This window comes from Nothobranchius furzeri, chromosome 14 (genome assembly GCF_043380555.1).
Source record: "Nothobranchius furzeri strain GRZ-AD chromosome 14, NfurGRZ-RIMD1, whole genome shotgun sequence".
Lineage (NCBI taxonomy): Eukaryota > Metazoa > Chordata > Actinopteri > Cyprinodontiformes > Nothobranchiidae > Nothobranchius > Nothobranchius furzeri.
This window is the reverse complement of record NC_091754.1, coordinates 25,422,629-25,444,727: the sequence shown is the minus strand read 5'-3', so window position 1 is coordinate 25,444,727 and position 22,099 is coordinate 25,422,629. Positions and strand designations below refer to the sequence as shown.

Below are 22,099 nucleotides of genomic sequence, written 5' to 3'. Positions count from 1 at the left end.
TGACCCTTTGATCCCAACCCATCGTTCCAAGCGATCCAGTAGAATCGTGTGGTCAACTGTGTCGAAGGCTGCTGTCAGGTCTAACAACAGAAGCACCACCGATGTACCCTGATCTAGTGATAGATAGATGTCATTTAGGGCCCTCAGTAGAGCCGACTCCGTGCTATGGCCAGACCTGAACCCTGATTGGAAAACCTCAAACAGATCAGAGTCAGCTAAATGTGAGACCAGCTGCTGATAAACGACTTTCTCAAGCAGTTTTGATGTAAAAGGCAGGGTAGAGATAGGCCTGTAATTTTCGATCACAGAGACATCAGCCCCAGGTTTCTTCAGGGTCGGCCGAATAACATGGAATGCAAACCTTGAGGCTGTTTCATGCACACTGGCACTGTGTCAAAAGGAAACAACTGTTAGGGTAGAAATGGCTCCTTCATCACGTTACATGGGCAGTTTACTCAAGACCTAATGAAACTCTTTTGAATAACTTTATTTTGATTATTAAAATACAATTTGTCAGTGGGTTAAAATTTGAAATTACAAATTTTAGGGTTGGATAAAAATTTAAAATGTAAATTTACATCTCTATATTTTTGGTTTAGCTCAATATTTTTAAAAAATGAGTTAAAACCTATTTCAAAAAGTGTTTATTTGACATTCTCGCGCAGAACATGCACGCGCGGGGGAGAGTGACCCCCTCCCTCCTTTCCCTTTCCCAGCCTCAATCCCAACATTCTTCAGCCACTCACATCGCCGCGGCCGCCGGGAGAAAACGGGGATAGATAGGATCAGCAGTGCCTCGACAGACGCTTTTGTCGACAAAATCCCTTTGAACGATTCTCTCCGTTTTTGCAAACGACAAACCTCTCGTGCACATAACGGCGGTGTTGTATTTTAGGAGGTCGGCATGGAGGAGCACACGGCGTTTCTGCTGTTACTGGTGGCGACCTTGACGCTTTCATCTGAGGTGAGTACCGCGGAGAAACCGCAGCCAGTAGCGGGGTGTGGGCCACTGTTCCCAGGCTCCGGCTGGCTCTGGCAGGCCTGTCGCTTCTACGGTAATTAGACGGCGCAAATCATGGCGCTAAATCGGGAAAAATGACGCAATTAAGTACCAGCAGTTACCAAACTGACGATTTTTAGATGATTCTATATCCCTGACTCTCTAAAACATCATGTTGAATATTTTAAACACCTTTTTTAATGGGTCTATTTTAATCCCCAACCTGTGATGTAAACAGATTTACTGCGCAGAACAAACAGGTATGTCAGCAGTGTTTAGGGCCTGCCATTAGATGTCAGTGATTGACAGCTTGCTCCTGCCGTGTTGGATATTTTTGTTTGCCTCGGGATATTTTTATATCCCTTCTTATTCCGTTTTCCTGTCGTAATAATAACGCATTTATCATACATTAATCAGCCAAACGAAGCCAGCGTGGACTATCAAAGCTAACATTCGCTAGCTTTTGGTAGGAAAATTGGGAAAATGGCTTCATGACCGACTAGCTAGCATCGACTTTGTTGGTGTAAAGCGATATTGCTTTATCAGGAAGCGCCAAGAGGCTAATGCGGGTTTTATGCGTGGCCTGTCGGAGCGGAGCTCCAGCAGCTAGCTGTTTGTGGTGAAATTGCTGAGGAGGATGGAAAAAAGGATGGAGCCCGATTAGCTCCACAAAGCAAGATGGCGCCTGTAGCTCTGAGCTTCTGATGTGCAGAACTAGAGATGCTGCTGAGGAGAAATTACACAACATTTTACAGACATGCTGTTTTCCACTCGTGTTAGCAGTACATTAGAGTTAAGTGCTGTAGGCACGGGGTACTTTTACTGAGTAACAGCGGCAGTCTGAGTTGCTGCAGTCAAATGTCGCTGCGCTGCAAAAATGTGCAGAAACGTTTTCTGTTGTGACCGATGGTTGTGACAATGTGAAGATGAAACAAATAAAAAAACCAACAACACTGTATTCAGAATTTCGCTTTCATGATGGAAACGTTGAAAGGTTTTTGTAAACTAGTGACCTGTTTTACTTCATTTATAAGTTAAAATTCACTAAATATCAATTAGAATATGAACATAACTGACATGTGGTTCTCACCCTTTCTTAGACTTTTTAAAAATAGTACTAAATCTTTATTATCATTTTTAATATTATTATTATTTTTACAAAATATGTCAGTTAATCAAATGCATCAAAACCTTCCTTCAGTGGAAGGCTGAGACATCCCAGATGTAAAACCGAATGCTACTGTAGGTCATTCTTCCCATCTGCAGCAAGTGTTTAACTGGTACTGGCATTATCCTGGTGCACAATAACATCAGTGCAATATTCAGTGTGTGTGCAATACCGGATGTACATTAGTATGTCTGAGTCCCTTGTGCTGCAAAGTTCTGGAAACTCAAATTTTCTTTTTATTTGTATTTTTTAGTGTTTGAAGGTTACAAGAAAAGCTTATTGTCTTTGCGTATTTACCCGTAATCGTATTAATTTTCATCTTCTTTTTGTTTAAGTGTATATGCTGCTGTATCAAGTGAATTTCCCCACTGTGGAATTAATTGTCTATTCTACGATAAAAAGCAAATAGCCTCAATAACTATTTTTACTGAATCTGTAAAATCTATTTAAGAAAACCCTAAAAGTAAAACTAAACTTAAATGAGAGCTTGACCCCAACTTTGGAAACCATTGCATGTTTGCAGATGTTTTGCTACCATTCTTATCTCGTTAATCTATTTTTAACATCTTGAAAATGTTCTTAATCTCCTCATAAGCTTCACAGTCTAGCCTTAGGGAGGTGTGTTTTGTTTTAACACGTTATCCTCATGCATTGTGTTTGAAAGTGTTTCTATAAAAGCTCCAGTCATTAGCCCAGAACTTATGGAAACTGGTAAATTATTTTCCCATGGTTGCCAAACTTGATTACTTTGTCTTCAGCTGTGTTATGAAAGCAGGTTGGATAGGTTGCTACCATGTGTGTATTACAGTGTCATTATTAGAGGATGTGAACTTTGTTAATATTATATGTAGAGACTGTGGCTTAGATGCAGCGTAAAAGATTACTACTTGAAATTGCTTTTTAACTAGCAGTATGTGTCATGAACCGACTTGTATGAACTTATTTGGATTGTTGCAGGTGCACCGATTCAGTTTAATTTAGTTTTTCAATTTCTTGTCTGTTGCTCCTTCACTCATTCATTCAGTTAGGTTTCAGCGGTCATTAACAGCGGTCATGACAAACAGCACCACACATGAATAACAAATGGAAAACATGATGTAAGTGTCCAGTTGGGCCAGTTAGAGAGATTCTGATTAGGCTGAGGTCACGCAGATATTTCTTAGTCAAACACAAGTAAGAATTTTTCATTTAAGAGATTTGTGAATTGTTTCCACAAATTCAAAATGAACGCAAGGGGTTTGCAATTTTCTTATTTAGTAGATTTTTTGTTTATTTTGCTAAAACAGACACCGTGATGGCCGGTGGTTCACTGTACTTTTCCACATGTGGTCTATTAACACTTTCATTGAGGATGTAACTTAATTTTTTTCATTATGTGAGTAAGTTAACGAGGCCTTGTTTTGTAGTTAACTGAAATGGGCTAAATACTGATAAGCTGCACAAGACCTTTGGGCTTTTGATGCAGTTTTAGCCATAAAGTCTTCATCTATGTTTCTGCTGCAGGTGCCTTTGGATGACTCGGTGGGTTTGCTAACTGAGCCCCAGGTGGCCATGTTCTGCGGGAAGCTCAACATGCACATCGATGTACAGACTGGGAAATGGGAGTCCGACCCCTCAGGCTCCAAGAGCTGCATCGGCACCAAGGAGGGCATCTTGCAGTACTGCCAGGAGGTGCTAAAGCGGAGTTAGACAGCAATGCAGATGCAAAGAAACAGCAAGAAGTGCATGATGTGATAGAAACCATTAAACCACAACTTTTTTTCCCCTCCAGGTGTACCCAGAGCTACAGATCACGAATGTCGTAGAGGCCAACCAACCTATCAGCATTCCAAACTGGTGCAAGAAAAGCCGCAAGCAGTGCCGCAGTCACACACACATCGTGGTGCCCTACCGCTGCCTGGGTAAGAATGTTACGAGTAGGGCTGAAACGATTCCTCGAGTACCTCGAATAACTCGAGTACAAAAAAGCCTCGAGTCAAATTCTCTGCCTCGAGGCTTCGTTTAATTCATATTTAATTAATTCATGGCTTTGCAATCGCATGGGGTCATGTTTCACCCGGACTGAAATAATTGACGCACATACACACTGCACTGAATGCACACGCGAGTAGCGAATATAACTTAACTTTCTCTTAAGCCATGGCGGATAATGTGGACCCGGTGGAGTGCGAAAAAGACAGAAAATGTCAAAGGTGAGGGACCAATTTTCACGTCGTAAGCCGGAAAACGTAGTCCAGTGTAAATACTGTAAAATGGATGTAGCCTACCACAACACCACATCCTCGATGCTGCAGCACCTGACCAGGAAACATCCACCTGTAAATGTCACTTCTGCAAGCGGACTCGGAGCCTCTACAAGATAATGCATTTTAGCCTGTATTTCTATATATTCTGCAGACACTGCAAATTTTTCATTTGTAGCACTCAGTTTCAGATCACACTGTCGTCTGGTAGCAACATGTCGGACTTAAAATGTGCTAAAAAAATTGCTGTTTTTACAACACGTCGGACTTTTTATTGTGTTGTTATTGATATTTGTTGTCCCTCGGGATTGTTGCAGGAGGACAGGTACTTATGAGTGGCGGAGGAAAACGAAAGAAAGTAAATGTTTTGTGATCAGTATAAATTGACAAAACCACAGCAAACATGCTTTCTCGACAATCCTTATTATTGGGTGAGAAAAAAAGTGTAGAAATTAAAACAGACGTGTGTTAATAGGGAAACAGCTGGCGAGCTGTTTGTGCATGCGCCGTGAGCGGTTCTGGTTCTGTTTGGGCCGCAGCCACTTCCAACAGTTATCCTCCTAGTTTTTGTCTGGCTTGCCGGGCTAGCAGATTCTCGCACGAGGAGAAAATCGGCCCAGGTTGTTTACTTATTTTTTGCACAGACGTTTGTTTACTGTGAAGTAAAGTTGAAGTGCTGAAGTTTTGAAAACTACTTTTGAATAAAACTTGAACAATAACTGGCAATTGCTTGCTCATTTTAAGAGGTCTTTCATATTTTATAACATGCTATTTGACATAATGGTTTACAAACACAAAAGGGTCATTTATTAGAGTACTCGATTAATCAAAAAAAGATTCGATAGAGTACTCGATTACAAAATTATCCGATAGCTGCAGCCCTAGTTACGAGTGTGATGAATTTGTTATGGGAGGTATAAATGCATTTACATGCTTTACCACATTTGCAGTTGGAGAGTTTGTCAGCGATGCTCTGCTTGTTCCTGATAAGTGTAAGTTCCTGCACAAGGAGAGGATGGATCAGTGCGAGAGTCACTTGCACTGGCACACTGTAGCCAAAGAGGTGAGGAGAATGTCTCACTCAATCTGTCAAGGCTGTTGTTTTCCTGATTGATCTCCACTAAATAGCTCGACACTCCTCTCATTTGTTATATCTCCTGTGGGAATTTTCTGCCACTTTTATACTTGTTCTTTTCATCTTTCTTTATCAGTACAGCACTTTTCCAAAAAGCTAATTTTCTGTAATTTGTTTGTTTATTTAACTCATTTTATGAATAAATATTCATCAGGCTTTGACCATCACAACAAACCCTCAGAGTGATTAAACACTACATGATGTGGTTTATGTTGTTTTTGGAAATCGGTGGTCTTTCTAATATCTGTCAACTAGTCTTGTGGAGACCGTTCCATGAATCTCCATGACTACGGGATGCTGTTGCCATGTGGAATTGACCGTTTCCGAGGGGTGGAGTTTGTGTGCTGCCCAGCGGAGGCGGAACGTGTCATGGACAACACAGAACAAGAAGGGGAGGAGTCTGACGTCTGGTGGGGCGGGGCTGACGCTGAATACGCCGACAACAGGTATCTCCTCTCGTGGTCGCTTTGCCTCCAGCTACACACACCTGTCAGTACATCGACCCAACAGGATGCTCTGTTTTTACAGCATGACCCGTCCAGCAGACACAGAACCGGCCACCACAGAGGACAACGAAGACGTTGTTCAAGAGGAGGAAGACTTTGAGCAGGATGACAACGGAGATGGCGAAGAAGACGATGATGAGGACATTGATGTGATCGATGAACGCGAAAGCATTGATGAGCGCAACGCTAACATTGCCATGACGACCACTACCACCACCACTACTGAATCTGTTGAGGAGGTTGTGCGAGGTAAAACATTCTGCTGAGTGTTTGATGTTTTAAGTTCTCCTTTCTGAACTTTTGTCTTTATGCGTTGACGTGTGATTTAAATGTGCCTGTGTGTGTCACGTGACCTCAGCGGTGTGTTGGGCTCGCGCTGAGTCGGGCCCGTGTCACGCCATGCTGCAGCGTTGGTACTTCATGCCTGAGAAGGGCAGATGTGCTCCCTTCTTATTCGGGGGCTGCGCGGGCAACAGGAATAACTTTGAGTCGGAGGAGTACTGCCTTGCTGTCTGTAGCAGCTCGTGTAAGTCTCTGGACCGGAGCCAGACCGTGACGTGTCCATCTAACCAGCCTGACTCCTGTCCTCAGGCTCCTGCTGACTGTTTCTCATCTCAGAAACTTTTTCTGCCTCTTGCAGTTTTAAAACTCTGGTGCCTGTGCATCACCTGTGTTTATTCCGGTTTCCTGTTGAGCATGAGAGCCACTAAACTGTCTTGCTTAAACATTTTTATTTTTACGCCTACAAATGAAGCTCATAAACAGGACGAGTTCGACTCTCGAGTTTTTATTTGGTGCTGATCCCGAGATCAGCTGGTTAAGATGTCATCACGAGGTCCAGATAGTTCAAATAGCTCTAATCGTTAACTGGAGTCTGTCTGTTGTGATGTGATATATCTGTGACAAAACGCTAAAAGAATGCCCTTCAGTTTTTGTTTTTCAGCCTTTTGTAAACACAGACCTCTTTACAGAGAGTGTTTGCTTCGCTGTATAAAATGACGAGTTGTTGGCAGTTAGATGATCAGATTAATTTACGGCTGCAGAAGTTGAAGCTGCAGCTGCAGGCTGTTAGGTGACTAAAACAAAGATGGTAAACTTCTAGTCTGGCTGGTTTCTTTCCTTCTTTTAGGGCTGCAACAAACGATTATTTGGATAATCGATTAATCGGATGGGATCTCGACACGATTAATCGATTAATCGGATTACATAGGGACATTTTTAAAAACTGCTAGGGAAACGTTATTTTTCTCCTTCCTTCACTTTATTAAACACATTATTAGAAAACAGTTCAATAGCAGAAAAACAACATGCCATCACCTAAATTTTCTTATAAGGTGTATAGACAGAGACCCTAAGCTACACCTATCTGTGACCTAAAATGCTTGGTCCAAGTTAAACAGCTTAAGGGCATTTCTCATCTGTTTTGTTTGATCTCATCTGTTGACATTTATTATAACTGGGGATGTCAAACAACTAATTTTTAAATGTAATCAAACATAGGCTGTGAATTAATCAAAATTAATCACTATTTCCAAAAATGACTGAAAAATACCAAATAAAATAAAAGTAAATGAATGCCATCCTCCTTGCGATGATGCCCTGGGCAACTGCCATAAAGTCACATCAAGAAATGCTGCTGATCATTCCAATGATCCCAAATAGACTCACATTAGGCCACATGAAAGCAACTGAACCCAAAAATATATTAACCAGTATATAACTGCACTCTCTAACAACACGCCTGCAGCAACAGTTAGGACTCCTCCCTCCCTTTTAAAAGCGTCTTCGCTTCTGAGGACATTGTGGTTGTAAAGCCACATGTTAGTAGTCTGGCCCCGGTGTGATCAACCAGTTTCTGCAGGAATGTGACGGCGGAACCGGTTCGCAGTGGCGCAAGTCCCCCCCCCCCCCCCCCCCCCGCCTATCTAATAGCGTCGCGCTTACAATTTTATAGACTTTTTTTAACGGGCTTAGGGCATGTCTAGCCTGTGTGATAATCCGGGGCTTGGGTGAATCACTTTTGAAAAGTTTTTAACTTACCCGGACACAGAGCTCTCTCCTGCCTCGCTGATGATTCTGACATGCTTGCGTTTAAGACGCTGCATCATCACTGCAGCACTCCCGTGCCATGCTAAGTCTGACCTACAAACGTTGCATGTCTTCGCCTGATTTAACTGAAAATGCTCCCAAACTTCAGAAGTTTTTACTTTTTTGGGGTCTCGCTGCTTCTGCCATGTTCCTCTTACAAACACCTGCCGGCTCTCCACCGGTCTGCGCACAACGGCGGGCGGGAGGGGAGGGGGCTTTTGGAAGAGTTGCGCAACACAACGAATCGATGACGCAATTCGTTGCCAACGCTTTTAGTAATCGATTTTCATCGAATTTATCGATTCGTTGTTGCAGCCCTACCTTCTTTATTTATTTATTTATTGCAGTAAGAAGAATTAATTAACCACTGAATGTAGCTTCATTAGTGAAATATGACCAATTATTTTATCCAGCTTTAGGCAGTAAAATCAATTTAGTTAATTTTGGCTCTGGAAGAAGCTGTTTGCCAAACTATTTAGTTGTGTTTTACCAGAAATACTAAGTTTTACAGCATGATGATGAAGCAGTGTGACCTCTGAACTTGTGTGTCAGCATGTTTCTGGTTCTGTGTCTGCATGCAGGTTTAAGGTTCTGCAGCTCTAGTAATATGACCCGTCACTGGGTGGGTGTGTGTGTAGGTGGGGCTAAAGGTCACAGCCCTGATGCTGACTTCATGCTTTGCTTCTTATCTCCAGAATCCCACATTAAGCAGCAAACTCACGCTAGCTCACCCTGTGACACTCAGCACCGTCTTTGTGTTTATTTTGTTTTTAACCTCCTTTTATGCGATTAACCCACTTGTTTATCTTTGGTGTTGTCTAGAAATAATTCACTATGTTTAACACAGATTGGTTCTCCTTTTTTTTTCCCAGCCTCTTAACTTGTTCTCTCTTTTGTCCCGTCTTTGTTCTCCCACAGTACCCACCGTAGCCCCCAGCCCTCCAGATGCCGTGGATCAGTACCTGGAGTCTCCCGGTGATGACAATGAACACACAGATTTCAGGAGGGCCAAAGAAAGCCTGGAGGCCAAACATCGTGAGAAAATGTCCCAGGTACTTGTGACCGCCTGCTCCCTCTGAACCACTAAAGAAAGGATTTGTGTTTCACTTGACTGTTTTCATATTCAGGTCATGAGGGAGTGGGAGGAAGCGGAGAGACAGTCCAAGAATCTTCCTCGTGCTGACAAAAAAGCTGTCATCCAGGTAGGAAATACGTGCATTTTTTATCCTAACTGTATTCTGGTGTTATAGTGAAGTGGGGTAGGGAGTATTTTACCTGTTATAGATTTCTTCTTTGAGTTTAACCTCGATGCCTGTTCAACATAATTTCTGCAGCACTTCCAGGAGAAGGTGGAGGCTCTGGAGCAGGAGGCAGCAGAGGAGCGACAGCAGCTGGTGGAGACTCACATGGCCCGGGTGGAGGCTCTGCTCAACAGTCGCAGACGCATGGCTCTGGAAAATTACCTCAGCGCTCTACAGGCCAATCCTCCACGGGTAAAAACACTTCTGCACATTACTTAACTGATGCAAGTGAGAAGCATTTTTCTGATAATAATACTTCTGTCAACACCAGCCCCGACAGGTGCTGAGCCTGCTGAAGAAGTACGTACGTGCAGAACAGAAAGACAGGCAGCACACACTGAAACACTACGAGCATGTTCGCACAGTCGATCCTAAGAAGGCAGCTCAGATCCGACCTCAGGTACCGAAACAGACTAGAGAAGAATCGATTCGATTCCGATTCTGAAGAATTAGAATCGATTATCATGATTTAATTCAATTCGATCCGATATATCGGGTCAGTGAACTCTGTAGTTGTGCAGTATATTAACATTATTAACATTCAACAACAAATTCATGAAATATTGGCAGTTTAAAATGGCTGTATGGCCCGATCCTTCTCTTAGAATTGTGCTCTTCACAAACATGCTGTCGGGCAGAATTAGCAAACCGATCCAAGACAGCCAACAGAGGAAGTAAGAAGTGTCAAAAACTGCATACTTGGACTGCTATTGGAGCACAAACCTAGGGCATTATTTAAAATAACACATTAACTCATTCACTGCCAATGACGACTAAAGTCGTCATTTGCATTTTTTTTTTACTGTTTGGGCATCGGAACAAGCCCCCGCGCCGAGAGAACAAACTTCTCAGCTCTGAGGCCGATCTTCATCCTCATACGTCACAGATCACATGATCAGGAAGCAGAAAATCCATGAGTTAGAAGATCGTTTTGGGCCGTTCCTGTAAAACAAAGTGAGGCGCGAACCGGAAAAGCGTCTGCCGATCACAATTCGACAACGGATTATGAAAGAACGGATAACGCTCGAAACATGCGGGTTCTTCCTGATGTAAGAGGTGAGTCTCCTCTTTGTTTTGGCTGTTTTGGTTGTTTAGGCGTCGACATCATCCTAGCGTGCAACGTTCTGTCACTCTTAAAAAAACAGTAAAAACGATGAGAAACGCTGGCAGCAAATGAGTTAAGAATTCATCCAAAAGCTGTTGCTGCACACACACACATTTTTTGATATTTGTATTGGCCTAACTCAAGACTCGAGCAATATTTTTTTTAGTATTGAAGCTGATTTTTTTAGTCTTGAACAGCTTCCGGGTTGACCTTCCCTTCAATGTAATGATCATGTGCTCCAAGAGAAGGTGCCTGTCTGGACCACAGATGGCTGGCATATGTAGAGTATTCATTTGATTATGTGGCACTCTTTGACTTCCATACTTGATGCGTCTGCCATTTTTTATGACTATTTATTTTTTTACATTCGCGCTACGTCTGTCATCATTAGCTGTGATTTTATTATCCTTTCTAAATCCACCATGTCCCGAACACGGTGAGAAAGCATCAGAATCAGCGTGTGGAACGTTTTAGCTCCATTAGCCTTTCTTTCTTCACGATCAGCACAGACTCTGTTGCGCCGCGCAGCAGCGTCACTGTTTCTGACTGGATGAGTGAATATCTTCATCAGAGACTATGTTCTTCTTCTGAATCAGAGTCAGTAATTACCAGTCAAAGCGAGTCAACAATGACCAGACCTGTCAGCGTTGTACGTTTTTCCCTATAATATTCGCTCTACAAGTTCTGCATTAGTTCCTCCTCTCGTCCTCCCCCATAACCGGGAGCCTCCCGGCGGGAGGTGGTTTTCAAGCTCTAAAATCTTAGAAACTTTCACTATAAACACAGGTGTTGCTCAGACTACTGAAGAGAGACATCGCCACTATCTTCTGGTGTAAAGTATTAACTTCATGAGGGATCATATTTGCAGCAGCGGCTCATTAAAGTCAGCAATGATGCTTGCTGCAGTTTTGTGACTTTGGTGCTTAAAGGGTTAAATCGATCTTTAGACGCAGGAATCGATCCTCATGAATATTTATGAAAATTGATTCAGAATCGGAAAATCAATTTTTTTTTAATGCAGCCCTCAAAGCATCTTAAAAGCCTCTTAATATTAAATTATTAGCTGTTATTTCAGGTTTTATATAGATGATCATTTGACCTGGAACTTTGACCTTTAGGTTCTGACCCACCTCCGTGTGATCGATGAGAGGATGAATCAGTCAATAGGTCTGCTCTACAAAGTCCCCAGTGTGGCTAATGAGATCCAGAAACAAGTTGGTGAGTGTTTATTACTCTGTTCACATCCCTAAAGGATCAGTCACTAATTCTTCCTGTTCAAGAAAAGGTTTTTATTTTCAAAAATTAATGTGTCTCATCTGCAGAAGATGGAAGTCATCTGTTCCTCACAATCCTGCACAAGTCTAGTCCAACAAGTCTGGGTTGATGTTGTGCCAACGTTTTTCATTAGGATTTGGTTTCACACGATAACCCTCAAAACTAGAACTATAAGCACCAGGCAGTGACGCAGGATCAGTGACTCACAGCAGCGCTGGCGTTTTTCTGTTGGGAGACCGGTGACAAATCGAGCAGATAGGTGAATAGAATGTGATTTCTAACGGCTGTGAAAGTTTTGAGGTTTTGGCTGTTAATTTGTCACATTCAGTTTTAACATTAATTTTTTTTTTTTCCATACTTTCACAAGCCGCCAAGTTTCCTCTTATGATAGATTTAGTGATAGTGGGGGAAGCATGCACAGAATTTTCTTTTTTTAAAGTGTTAAGAGTTGTGTTGAAGGTCTGACTAGGCAGCCTTTTCCAATCAGATGTCATCTGCACAATAATGTAGCTCCACTCAGAGTCTCGGTGTGAAGTGGTCGTTCAGAAAGTTACAGAAAACCTGGTGACTCAGACGCTGACCACGCAGAGTGTGGAGGAGTCGCAGATGCATTTTGGCACCAATTATGGACGTGGTCGTGTTGTAATAAAATATTATTCTGGTCTAATTTAGCTTTTTAACATCATGCGGCTGTAACTTGGCTAGCCTCTTATTTACCAACCTGCAGCTCTCACACTCACTACACTTCTCTTCGTAGCAATCGTAGTGCAGCGAGTTCAGTCTGAGCTCTCCCAGCAAGTGTCCTCCCTGCAGAGCGACGGGCGGGTGAGTCAAGATGCTCCCACTCACAATATGTCTCCCACTTGTAGAAATAGCGTTCCCTCTGAGCGAAGTGACACCTGAAGCAAAGTCACGATGCATGCAGAAACTTGATAAGGGTTGGAAATGGAGAATTTGATGCAGAAGTTGTTCAGTAGGAAGCAAAAGAACTGATTATTGTTATGAAACACTTATAATATTGATCAGATCAGGTCAAGAGTGGAAAACACATTTTTAAGAATACAATTTCTGAGTTAGTTGTATCAAAAAGATAAATCTTGTTAAGTGTGGTAGCATCGTCGTTAAATCAGGATCGTTAAAGTTCCTCTGTGCCTTCAGGTGGATGGTCGGGTGAGTTATGGTAACGATGCCCTGATGCCGGATCAGACCTACAGCTCTGCTCCTCTGGATCCCGGTTTGGACGGACTGGGCTTCAGTCATCCGGAGAGCTTTAATCAACCAAACACAGAGAACCACGGTAACATTTAAAAAAGAGAAACAGTGATGATTTTTCCTGATAATCTGTTGTAATCAACACTTTAATCTGATTTTGCGTGTTATTCCTTTAACCTGCAGTTGAGCCCGTAGATGCTCGTCCTAATCCAGACAGAGGATTCCCAACGAGACCTGGTGAGTGCGCCGCACAGTTACACCTCCAAACATCTGGGCCCTCACATGTTTATGTGGGGATGCTATGATGAATTCATTAAAGAACAAAATTTTTGAACATCCCACATTGTGAGAATTTAAACTAGAGGCAGGCGGGTACTTCCTGCTGTGGATCGGCCGATGTCTGTTCTCAGTAAAGCGGATTTAAAGTCAGGCACATCCTCGTGCAGCCCGGTGCTGTTGCATAGTTTAATTTAAATGTATTTTTATGTTCACTAATAACGTCTGCATAATAAATTCTCTAAATTAACTTTATTTAGACTTTGAGATTAGTTAAATTCAGAGTTAAAAAACTGATTCAGCTTCAGAAATTTTGTGGAACAACTGATGTTATTTATGACATTTTAGCATGAAAATAAGAAGTGTTGGGAAAGTTCGTTTAAAAAACGAACTAGTTCAAAGTGCAGTTCATACATTTTAAAACGAACTAGTTCATAGTTTTTTTTCTCTCATATATGTGTATATATATGGCGATACGATACATATCACGATACAGGGGAGACGATACGGTATATCACGATATATTGCAATACATTCAGTCAGACATTACAAGCAATTTTTTTTACTGAATTTATTGTAAGAATGTTCAATAAACAGTCCAAATTGATATGTAACATGTTTAACATGAGGTATCTGACCCATGATGGAGGGATTTACATTTCACTGGTGGAAACAAAACCCGTTGCACACTGCTGCCAACTAGCGGGTGACGATTGGATTGCACAAAGCGAAAAGAAAATACACAAATGTTTGCATGTAAATTCTTTCAAAAATTATATACACAGCTTTTGAATATCGATGTAATAATCGCAGGAAAAAAATCACGATATATTGCCATATCGATATTTCCGATACACGGCTTTTGAATATCGATATAATATTGTTGGGAAAAAATCACGATATCTTGCCATATCGGTATTTTCTTACATCCCTAATATATATATATATATGTGTATATATATAATTTGTATATATATATATATTTATAAGACGTATATATATATATATATATATATATATATATATATATATATATATATACATATATATATACATATATATATATATATTCATAAGACGTGTATATATATATATATATATATATATTTATATATATATATATATATATATATATATATACATATATATATATTTATAAGACATGTGTATATATATATATATATATATATATATATATATGTGTGTGTGTGTACCTGTGCTTGGCTGCATTTGCGGGTTCTACTTTTTATAAGCTATGGTTAACAGGATATTTTAGCTAGGCTTTAGCTCCGGAAAAGCGCCGTGGAAATCTGGAGCGAGAACAGCGAAGGAACGCGTTCATAAACTCGTTCACGCATGCCAGGACGAACGCACTCACTTTTACGTTCTTCAGGCAAAATACGAACGAGTTCAGTTCACGTTCACGAAAAAAAAAAAACAAATTCATGAACGATCGTTCAATGAACGCGTTCGGGCACAACACTGAAAATAAGTTGGAAAATAATATCGGCCATAAAAATTGTCCCATAAAAACTGGCAGTACATATCGGCCATTGGCTGGCCATGTCCCCTACGTGGCGGCATCGGTATCTGCAATAGAAAACCAAAGAAGAAGAAGATGAAAATATCATTTCTATAGCGCCTCTCAAGATAAAAATCACGAGGCGCAATTTCAGTCGAACTCTAGTCGAAACTTGTTGAAATGCTTTTATTTTCATAGCCTGATTTAGTTACTGAGCATATTACACCAAACATAAACACATGCTGATTAGAAATAATAAAACGTGATTTTTCTGTAGGAAACAGATTCAGGTGTTTGTTTGTTTGTTTTTAGTTTCTGCCCTGAATCCGGACGTTCGTATGGAGAGTAAAGACAGACAGAGCGCCGGTTATGAAGTTTACCACGAGAAACTGGTAGGAACTTCAGTCCTGTCCACTGGATTAGCCTTACCACACTTTATAGTCACCAATGTTAACTTATAGATATTTTACTGTTGTATTTATAACACCTTGCATGGGTTTGTACTGATGAATAATTGTTTTTTAATAATCGTAGGTGTTTTTCGCTCAAGACGTGGGGTCCAATAAGGGGGCTGTTATCGGGCTCATGGTTGGAGGCGTTGTCATAGCAACTGTCATTGTCATTACTTTGGTGATGTTGAGGAAGAAACAGTACACGTCCATCCATCATGGCGTGATTGAGGTGAAAGGCTAAAATGACAGTATTAGAAGTGTTTTTGTCCACGTCTCTAAAAGACGTCCTTCCTGTGTTTGAAGGTGGACGCGGCGGTGACACCAGAGGAGCGCCACCTCGCCAAGATGCAGCAGAACGGCTACGAGAACCCCACCTATAAATTCTTTGAGCAGATGCAGAACTGAAGAATATTTAACCCGACATTTGAAACCACCTTTTCTCATCACCCTCCTGGTATTTTTACTAATCTGATCATTGGCTCCTACACGTCTCAGCCCCTACCCTGTTGATGCTAAAAAGGCTGTTGGGTGGGGGAGGGGGCTTCACAGATTTTACTCTTTCATATTAAATAAATGATACATTTTTGCATGACAGTCAAGAGGTTTGGGCCAAAGAAAACAGGCATGGAACAAAACCTTTTTATCCTTTTCTTTGCTTGATTGTACAGAGCTAAAGTTTCTCATCAGCTGGTTAGACAAGGGTATGCTGATTTACCTGCACGTGTTAGCCAATCACAGTCCTTCATTGTGCTGTTGCTATGAGATGACTGCCCTCACAGCTGAGACGAAAACGTGTCCAACTGCCCCTCACACTCCCTCATTTGATGGGGACTCTGAGCTCCTCACTGCACGACTGAAGGGTTTCAAGTATGTTTTACAGAAAAGGATTTAAAAAAGAAAAAATATATATTCAATCAAAATATATAAAAGCTGAAACACATTTAATGTTTGTTTTTCTATGTGTAATATATTAAGACGGAGATTAGCTGTAATTAAATGTAGTGCATGGCAATATTGATGACTGAGAGTTGTGTATGTGGAAGTTCCTCAGGAGGGAAGGCGGTCCTCCAGGTATTTTAGCAGGATTGTATATTTTAGTGTCTACTTTGTGATCTTGTGATATGAAGAAAGTAAGTATTCAGACAGTTGTTTTGTCGTTGCACAGACTTGCTTTGACTGAACCTTTCTGCTCATCTCCGTGCTTCACCGTTGCGTCGGCTGCATGGGCAAATCGCTCGGGTCTGTAAAACATGATTAGAACCCAAAAGGAAGTTTATCGTCTTGCTGTTTGCGCTCTATGCACGCTGTCATTTCAGAAGTCTGATTATTATCACCAAATATTAAGATTGTTGTTATTTTGATGCCAACTGTTTCACTGCACTTTTTTTTTTAATTAAGCTTTAGACATCTTTTTTAGGAAAGCGTATCATTCCAGATTTAACTCTGCTCATCAAGATTGTAAATATTTCAGCTGTTCCATGTTCATTTCCAGTTCATGTGTCTCTAAACCCCCCAAAGTTCTCATGTTTATTCTCCTTTAGTCACGTTGTACAGTGCAGGAGTCCTTGTGTTAGGTCTAGTTTTCATACATTCCTTCACTAAATCACACTATTTTTCTACATTTGCTGTGTAAACATGTACAGTGCTTCTATTTATCCTGTGGTGAATATTTATTTACCCGCCTATTTGTTGTCTAGTCTGTCATAGTTCACAAGAGGCAGCAAATGTCCCCATCTGACTCCAGTGAGAGAAATGTAAAACCCTTTCTGTTAAACATGAATGTGACATGCATATTCTGCATTCTTATTGATACAACACATATCACCTCAGCAAGTGTACAGACACCAACTGAAGCTCTTAATCAGACGAATGTTTAAATATTTCTTTTCCTGTCTGTAGTTTCATGAAACATTTAGAGTAAAAGGCTTTCTACACCACATACCATGAATAAAATTTGAATGTACATATTAATGCCTGGCTGGTTTACTTGAACACATCACACCAAGCCTCTAAGAAAGCTTGTCACTTTATTCCCCCCTAGTGGACAAAAAGGGTCCAGCAGTTTAGGAAACTAAATAAAAATACAAAACAGTTCATTTATAAATGGAAAATATGAAAATACACTTGCCTTGCGTGGCTATCAAAAACAGGAAGTAACCGGTATATACAATGGGAACGCTCAACTACAGACATTCGGGGCTATGGGTTTTCAGTCACTCGAGCTTTCAGTCATGCGCTCATATCTGTTATCGTAAGCATTCTTTCTTCACGCTTCTCCGGTGTAGAGTTGATGAAAGCCGAGGAACTTCCCCTGCCTCAATCTGAAGGTAATAAAAGCATCTCATCCACACGGATCAGGGTTCGTTTTGATTTGCAGTCAGCGGTGGAGAACTAATGCTGCCTGCTTCAGCTGTCCTTGTCCAGCGCGGTGGTTGCCAGGGTCACCGTGGTGATGGGCTGGTTGATGCTGTGCAACTGCATAAGCGCCAGCTTCTTCTGCTCACATTCTGTCACAAGGCCGTTGAGCTCGGCGGCACTGTAGCCAATCAGAGTCCTCAGGTCGCACACAAACTTGTAGACGAACCGCTTGCCCTGCACCTTACTGATCATGTCCCCATCGTAGTAATACCTAAAGAAAAAAAAGTCACAATAAGAAGACGGCCACAACATGTTGTTTATGTAAAAACATCAAAACAAGAAGTGGAAAACAAAAAAGAATTGGGGAAAGTAGAAGCTTTAGTGTTTTTCGGGGCTGGTTTTCTGCTGAAGCTTTGATCGTGATCCAGGAATGTCAACAATCGCGGAGACCTAGAGAAAATAACTCACCTGATCTAAACTTTTAAAGCTTGAACTTGGTTTATCTTTGTTCTACTTAAAACTCAGTCATCCCAACCAGAGCACAAAAACACGAATTACAATTTGAAAACGGCCCTTATCCTCACTAATCTGAACATTTATGCTTTATTTAACTTGTGGTAGTCCCTAAACTGTAAGGTGTTTTATTGTATTTGTCATTTTTGAAAGTTTAACCTGGAAGAGGAGAAACCAACCTGAGAGCTCGGCTGAGCTTCTCATAGTTCATTGTGGGCTTGTTTTTGCGTTGGCCCCATTTCTGTGCTACGAGCTCCGGTTGGTTAAGTTTGAACTCTCCTTCCTCTCCAACCCAGGAGATGCAGTCTCTTGAATCTTTATCCGTCAGCAACTCCAGCAGGAACTGCCACAGCTGGATCTGACCATTGTTACCTGGCAACAGAAACAGGCTGTTAACTTCTAGTGACTTCTTTGCTTTTGTCTTTCTAGCACCATCGGGCTTCAGTGTTTGTGTGTTGTTTATCACCTGTGCGGTTTCCAGGTGAACTGCGCTCTTCTCCTGAAATTCGGGGCGCCCTTGGGCCACGGTTCTGTTTCAGCACCTTTATAGCTGTAGGCGTGCTCACCTGAGCTGGAATTATCTGCACAGCTGGGAGGCAAACATGAGTCACAAGATGTGGATTTACAGCCATCTAGAGCCAATTCAACCTCAATTCTAATCTCTTAATACCTCTGCAGAAAGTGATAATGCATCAGCTCTTACTAAAACCTGCCAACTTCCCTGATGATAAATGATGTTGCCATACGAGGTAAACCAAGCCGTTCACAGATCAGTGTCCAGAGTTAAGAGACACTTACGTTGATCGATAGTGACGGTGGCGTCTCCTCCGGACTGATCCTGGCTGGCCAACACATCTGAGATCAACACAAAGAATATTAAGATTAGTTTGTTTATTTAAAAACCAACAATCCGTCATCCCTGAAAATGTATGCTTCTTCTACAGTAGCATGTTCAAAGTGTAGCTCCTGCCAACTTACATTTACGCAGGAGTTCCAGGTGGCTCCACAGAATCTCTCCATTGGGAACTTTGTGAAGAAACTCTTCCTGACTGAAGCTGCAGAGCTCTCTGCCCGGGATGTGAATGCTGCCGATTTCCATCTCATCAATGTTAAACTCCTTCATTACCCAAACAGCCCAGTGGATCACCTGATCAGCTGTCCAGAGCATGGGATCTGACGAAAGGAGAGGCTCCCACAATTAACCATCCCATTCCACACATCACTGAATCATATAAGGAATGTGTTCCTCACCGTATGGAATTCCGAGCCGAACCTGCTCCTTGCGGTAACCTTCTAGTGCTGCGGCCCAGCGTGTGACCTGCTCTGAGGTCTCATCGGACAGAGCAGACCGCTCTACTGCGATGAGCTGTCCCTCCTCCACCAAGGTGCTATCCTCTCCCGCTGCATCCGGATCAATCACCACTTCCACTGTCTCTACCGGCTTCACGATTTCCAAAATGTTCAGCTTCTCCTCTCCTAGGCAAGGAAAAAGTAGCTTTATTAGTGTTTAACGATGTCTAGATTTTGTACCTTTTGGTTAAACTGGTACCTGGTTTGGTTATGATCTGCAGGCTGAGCTGCACCGTACCATCCGTTTTCACTCCCTGATCAAAAAGACTGTGATCGGGATGGAGCTATATATATATATATATGAAAAAAAAGACAGATAAGACGAATTACTAACTGTCCACCCCGAAATTAGCCTCAATAGTGTTAATTTGCTGATTTGTACCTGAATATCCTGCAAGCAGATGTCAAATGTGTCCAGTGGGATTTGGATTCGAGGCTCCAGAAGTTTCTTTAAATTGCCAATTGGTTCGTTGATGTCAATATCTTGTTGAATCAAGTCAGATGCAGTGATAGTCTGCTCTTCAGCTCTACAACAATGTTAATATATGGAAAAATAAGTCGTCGGGTTGTGCAAAAAGGCACTCATGAAATGTGTGTTTTCTTACCCTTCCTCCATGCACGCCTGTTTCTCCTGTTCGTCAATCTCTATCTCTATCATCTCTTCTGACTCACTTTTAGCCATTCTGTTTGATGATAGCTTTGGAACAGAGGTGTCAGAGACGTTTACTTATTTTTCATATTAATAAAACAAAATAACATATGACACACACAAAAAAAACTGAACCAGGAAAATGTGACAATATAACAAACTTGTGTGTATGCAAAGAAATTAGACTTTATTGTGACTGATAATTTGTATATTTGTTTAATCTGTTTATACGTTTTCTAACCCTGTATTGTTGCATCTTTCTTCTTAATATCACAAGACAACGCTGATCCCTTCAAATGCAATAGCTTATTGGCAAAACTTTCCAATTCTTGGGTTGCATAATTGCCTAAAATACCATAATAAAATCATAATTTAACAATGAAAAATAATTACAAACATTTTAAACATTGTAATCTTATTGTGATTTTACTGTCACATTAGTTTATCAGAAATGTGTGAATGTTTGCTGCAAGAAAGGCCTCAGAGCCCCGACTTCCCATTGGCTGTCAGGGACAGTTCCCTCTCAGCTAATGGAAGCTAACTCGAGGGCGAGGTTTAGCCGTTTTAAGGCTAACTTACAGGCCATGAGAGACAATTCTGTATATAATGCTCAGATATAACAGTTTATATAGCTACTGATTGCAAAAATACACAACACGTAGACTGTGTGGCAACACGAAACAAGTCCGAATGTTTAGCAATTTAGCTACAAAATAGAATCGCGGAGGCGAGGCAGAGCATTACACAACCGTCGGTCACCGCGTGCTAAACAACTGTTCAAATATCCGAAAAGCCCGTCACGATTTGTAACTTTAACGCGTCTTTATAAGTGAACAATCAAACTCTGGGCGAAGAAAAGTTTTAAAACGGAAATAGAATAAACGGAAACAAAACAGCATAGGGCAAATGGAAAGGAGCCGGAAATCCTGGCTAAGGGTTTTCAGGCGTTGTTAAGACTTCCGAGAGCAGCTCCGATCCGTACACCTCGAGCTTTAAATGAAAAATTAGCATCTGAAACTCACTGCGAGATCACCGATAGATTGCAACGACGTTCGAGTACTCGTTTACTAACGCTATTTTACGAAGAGTGGACTAAAACGTCGTTTATTCGCCTCCGGATGTACACCCACTGTGTGTTTGTTGCAGCAGCGTCACACGAAACGCTTCTGCTGATTTACCTTTTAGCTATCCAGCTAATGCTTCCAAGAACAGTTTGTTTTCAAGAGTGACAAAACACCAAACGTTGCTGTCTGTTGCGGATAAAGTTAGCGTAGCTTTCGCTTAGCTTAGTCAACAATGCGTATCTAGCTTAAAGGTGACCGCCTCTTCCCTGTGACTTCAAAATATTCAAAAACAGCTAGCCAGGTTAGCCTTGCTAGCCACGCTACAAAATAGCGGGAAGAGTGTGGCTTGATAAACAACCCGCCCTAGACCAAGTCCAGCTTCCCCACATTACACGGGTGTGTTCTACGATTCCATACCTCAGTCTTTAAACGATTATAAAATGTCAAAGGTGATAAACAACCCAAAAACCACACAGTAACGTTTCTTGTAAGTTTTAGGCCAACTGCACAGTTTGTGTAGGAGGGGCGGAGACTAACTGGGAATGAGGAAACAAAATCTGTAGAGAAAGGCCAACATTATTAACATTATTAAAGTATAAATACTATATTTTATGAAATGTTTTTCTCATTGTCAACAGTTTTTCTATGTGGTATTGTTACAAATTTGTGTCAGATGTCTATCGTTAAATTACATGTTCTTAAATGTTCACTATAAGCAGGTTTTATCATTTATACTCATAATGTTAGATAAGTCACATATACAAGATACATACACACACACACACACACACATATATATATATATATATATAAGATACATTGATGACATTATTCTGCTGTGGTCTGGTTCAGAATCAGAACTACTTCAATTCCATTCATATC

General features: G+C 41.3%; 2 protein-coding genes across 6 annotated transcripts; one reads left to right on the top strand and one right to left on the bottom strand.

Annotated features, from left to right (window-relative positions):
* Positions 1–702: 702 nt before the first annotated feature.
* appb (amyloid beta (A4) precursor protein b) lies at positions 703–16,299 on the top strand. Of its 2 annotated transcripts, XM_015966226.3 has the most exons (18): positions 703–964; positions 3,672–3,839; positions 3,940–4,069; positions 5,362–5,474; positions 5,802–5,992; positions 6,075–6,301; positions 6,411–6,578; positions 9,059–9,192; positions 9,268–9,342; positions 9,475–9,633; positions 9,713–9,841; positions 11,665–11,764; positions 12,579–12,646; positions 12,980–13,118; positions 13,217–13,270; positions 15,144–15,223; positions 15,366–15,512; positions 15,587–16,299. In XM_015966226.3, the coding sequence occupies exons 1-18, from the start codon at positions 905–907 to the stop codon at positions 15,686–15,688; spliced, it is 2,244 nt and encodes a 747-aa protein (XP_015821712.1). In that variant the 5' UTR covers positions 703–904; the 3' UTR covers positions 15,689–16,299. The 2 variants fall into 2 exon arrangements, with proteins under 2 accessions (XP_015821712.1, XP_015821713.1); XM_015966227.3 differs by lacking the exon at positions 6,411–6,578.
* Positions 16,300–17,293: 994 nt separating this feature from the next.
* Positions 17,294–21,710, bottom strand: gabpa (GA binding protein transcription factor subunit alpha). Of its 4 annotated transcripts, none has more exons than XM_015966232.3 (10): positions 21,635–21,710; positions 20,110–20,201; positions 19,887–20,031; positions 19,704–19,788; positions 19,406–19,630; positions 19,133–19,327; positions 18,953–19,009; positions 18,621–18,743; positions 18,334–18,526; positions 17,294–17,912 (listed from the first exon to the last, which is right to left on the bottom strand). In XM_015966232.3, the coding sequence occupies exons 2-10, from the start codon at positions 20,184–20,186 to the stop codon at positions 17,690–17,692; spliced, it is 1,323 nt and encodes a 440-aa protein (XP_015821718.1). In that variant the 5' UTR covers positions 20,187–20,201; positions 21,635–21,710; the 3' UTR covers positions 17,294–17,689. The 4 variants fall into 4 exon arrangements, with proteins under 4 accessions (XP_015821718.1, XP_015821717.1, XP_015821719.1 ...); XM_015966231.3 differs by lacking the exon at positions 21,635–21,710 and adding an exon at positions 21,332–21,544; XM_015966233.3 differs by lacking the exon at positions 21,635–21,710 and adding an exon at positions 21,176–21,308.
* Between the last annotated feature and the right edge of the window lie 389 nt (positions 21,711–22,099).